Below are 3464 nucleotides of genomic sequence, written 5' to 3'. Positions count from 1 at the left end.
TTCTACATTGGCTATAGGTATAGGGGAGGGTGAGATTCACAAAACATGTTTAACCCCGCCGCATTTTTTGTGCCTGTCCCAAGCCAGCTTTGGCCTTTGTTAGTCATGTATTTTTTTCCGTTTAATATATGTTTTGGAGTTAAGTGTTACGTCCATTTTATTTGAACTAGTACACATTTGTTAGGAACAACCTGACGCCTGCCCCCGGGTGCGGGATTTTCTCGCTAATTTCTGCTTTTTGGTCCGGTTTTTATCTCTATGACATGTTCCCCATTTCCATTCTTAATTTAAGTTTTTTATATTGATCTATTGTTGTTAAATTCTGTGTCATTTGGTGTCTGGTTGAGAATTGTCTCATTCATGGCAATCATCTTTTTGTTTTTATATGCATTCATTTTTTTGATTTTATATGACTGCGGTTAGGCAAACGCCGATCCTTCTTTTCAAAGTTCATTGTGGTTTTTTTTTTCATGACATATTAAGACATAACCTGGCTACCCTTGTTTGACATTCTTCCTTCGTAAAAAATAATGTTTATAAAAACAATAATCAGGTTTATGAAGATTACAATGACAATCTTAATGTTATCTGTAAACAATTCTAAAGATTCATGTCTTTCACCTTGTTCTCATTCTTGAAAAATATTGTTATGGTCTACTTATGTACATATTCTACAGCTGTCTACATTTTGTTGCTGTGTATATATATGTAACTGGAATTATTTGGAGCTATATCGTGTTCCTTTCTTGATACTTCATCATGAAAGTCACTGTAGCTCTTGGTATTTTTGTTGCTGTTTTTGCTTCCATCGGTAAGTTTTGTTTTTATTATCAATTTGAATGTAATTGTAGTTTTATATTCCAGTTTATGGATACTCAAATTTGCTTAATGCATAAACAACTTTTATCATATTTTTTTTATATGATTTCACTTTTGATCAAAACTGAATACACTTTTTACAAAGTTCTGATTTAATTGAAATTATATTATCGTAAATAGTGTTCAGATTATACTATGCATTTAATTAGGCAACGACAACACTCATGAGGCACTCGATATCAAATGTTATTTCCAAGGCAACTACATCTACACGTTTGACTGCACGTGCTATGACCATTGACAATGTTTAAACAATGCATCAAAAATTAGAGAAAAGCTTAAAATGTAGTTATATTAATTGAATAAATTTTATAATCCTATTGAGATATACATGTAATAAGGTTGACCTAAGCACATTTTGAATAAATTACGGATTCCGAAGCGTTTCAATTTTTTGTGCGCACGTTAAATTCTTAGATAAAATAACAATGCACACAGGCATTCAAATAAAGTAACTTTACTTTTCAAAAACATAAAAAGATTTAAGCGATTTTTTATTTTTGAAAATATATTAACATTCATACAGTACACTCCTACAACTGTTCTACTTTTTTCGCAATATTAAAAAAAAATATCGTCTTTCTGCTTTTCCTGACATATTTCGGTCCTACACACGTTCAGTGAATCAAGTTCTGGATCATCTTCTCGAGAAATAAATTACTAATGAATCCAAAACAGAAAACCTAAGACCTTCAGGTGAAATCTACACCAATTTCTGCATATATACGCCTTAAATTAAGAGAAAGATGTAACTGCTGCCGAACTTCTTGATGCTAAAATATATAGTGAAATAATATCTTTTGTAAGTTTTAGACTTTAGGAGGTACACACAGCAGAAATCACTTTACCAGACACATCCGGGTGTTTCGCTTTAATACGACTCTGGGGTTTCATTCTTTCAGTTTTTTGTTTAATTTAAAAATTGATTTGCGAATTTGGTAGCATGGCTATTCATTAAAACACATAAACAAATATATAGAGCGAAAAGATCTTTTCTCGCTGCATTGAAGACCCATTGGTGGCCTTCGTTTGTTATCTGCTCTATGGTCGGTTTGTTGTCTCTTTGACACATTCCCCATTTCCATTCTCATTTTTTTTCTCATAAAACATCGCAATATATAAGCTGCGTTGAACTTGAAGTTCAAGGTGTAACAGTTTTGTTCGAACCAAGTGTACGTTAATAAATGTTAATTCGCATATGAAACTATATGAATTTTTTTTGCGTTTGCGAAATGGGAGCATTTACAGATTGGTCGTTCTTTCTTTTATTTCAGAAGCATATGGTGCGTATAATGGCTATGATGGTGACAGTTATGGTGGTAAAGGTCATGTCGTAAGTTTTCATAATGCTTTAATACAATAATATGTCGCAAATAGTAACAAAACAAGTGGCCCATGATGTTTTGAAAAGTCGCAAATATTTCTGTACGAAAAACATACACGAGCAACAATGAGTGCTTCCGTTTATTTAAATGAAGTCAAGTAGAAAATATTCCTTTACTTTTATATGTCTTTAATCTTTTTCAAACATTTTAATTTAGTCTTTGTTACAAAAGAAGATGACATAACAACAACATAGCATGGTTATGTTTCAAGTTAAAACTTGCTATATGAATGCATACTGAGCTGTTTAGATTCAAATCATTTAAATATTTAATTTTTTAGTTGTTCGAAAATTAACTTTTTTTTATGTTTATGTCCCTTGGGTTTTTGTGCTTCACAACGTTTTATCGTTTTATCGCTTTATGCATAACTTAAAGAAGGGTATTTCAGAAAACACATGGAAATAACAGTATGTGGGTTTGCCCACTTCTTAAGCACGTTTTCTGCAAAAATAACAGATCCAGAATGACCGCTTAATCCTTTGCCGTAAGCTTGCTTTCCTTTAAATGAACTTAATAAACATTTTACATGTTTTACAGTTGACCAGTATTTTCCATGGTGTACACCATGGAGGTCACCACGGAGTTATTGGAGGACACCACGTTATTGGCGTTCCTAGCGTTTGGGCTCGGCCATCAGTTGTTGTTCATCACCATCATCATCACAATGGCGCCTCCCACTACGGCGGGCATCACCATCGTCATCATAGACGTCACAGGAAACATAAAGGGTCTGGAAGCTCATCTAATAAAGGATACGGGCATGGAAAATCAAGTTAAATATATTCATATATTGAGTAAAATAAACCACTTTAAATTATAACGTTGTTACATTGTTTATTATTATTTGAAGTCGGTGCACTGATTTATGTTTGTTCTTATGATACAAATTTTCATGGACTTCATTGGTAAAGGTAATTCACGAAATGAAATATTCAACTAAGTATAAATTCTCTCTATGTCTGTAGAGAGTCTTTGATACAACCACAGAAACACAATTTTCCTCAATCCACGAAAATTGGTTTCCAATTGACTGCATGAATTAATCCGGTTCATTGGTAGCCATAATGTTGAATTAAATATAAAAAACGCAAGGTAAAAGGATCTTATTTACCATCATCTATAATGTTTCTATGGTAGGATTCATTTGACGTCACGTAACATATATATTCACATACAGAGGATATGAATAACAAATGAAAT

General features: G+C 32.6%; 1 protein-coding gene across 1 annotated transcript; it reads left to right on the top strand.

The window, feature by feature from the left end:
- Window positions 1-601: 601 nt before the first annotated feature.
- LOC139507019 (spore coat protein YeeK-like) lies at window positions 602-3078 on the top strand. Its single transcript, XM_071295608.1, has 3 exons — window positions 602-811; window positions 2154-2212; window positions 2802-3078. Exons 1-3 carry the CDS (start codon window positions 760-762, stop codon window positions 3039-3041), a joined length of 351 nt encoding a protein of 116 aa, XP_071151709.1. The 5' UTR covers window positions 602-759; the 3' UTR covers window positions 3042-3078.
- The last annotated feature ends 386 nt before the right edge of the window (window positions 3079-3464 follow it).

Source organism: Mytilus edulis, unplaced genomic scaffold (genome assembly GCF_963676685.1).
Source record: "Mytilus edulis unplaced genomic scaffold, xbMytEdul2.2 SCAFFOLD_857, whole genome shotgun sequence".
In the NCBI taxonomy this organism is placed as follows: Eukaryota; Metazoa; Mollusca; class Bivalvia; order Mytilida; family Mytilidae; genus Mytilus; species Mytilus edulis.
The sequence above is the reverse complement of the archived record's forward strand: the minus strand, read 5'-3'. Positions and strand labels throughout refer to the sequence as shown.

What these genes read in the sequence shown, in the direction of transcription:
- LOC139507019 (XM_071295608.1), top strand. Translation starts at nt 760, where the DNA reads ATGAAAGTCACTGTAGCTCTTGGTATTTTTGTTGCTGTTTTTGCTTCC. An exon ending in TGCTGTTTTTGCTTCCATCG is followed by an intron (nt 812 to 2,153) that starts GTAAGTTTTGTT and finishes CTTTTATTTCAG; the next exon opens with AAGCATATGGTGCGTATAAT. An exon ending in ATGGTGGTAAAGGTCATGTC is followed by an intron (nt 2,213 to 2,801) that starts GTAAGTTTTCAT and finishes CATGTTTTACAG; the next exon opens with TTGACCAGTATTTTCCATGG.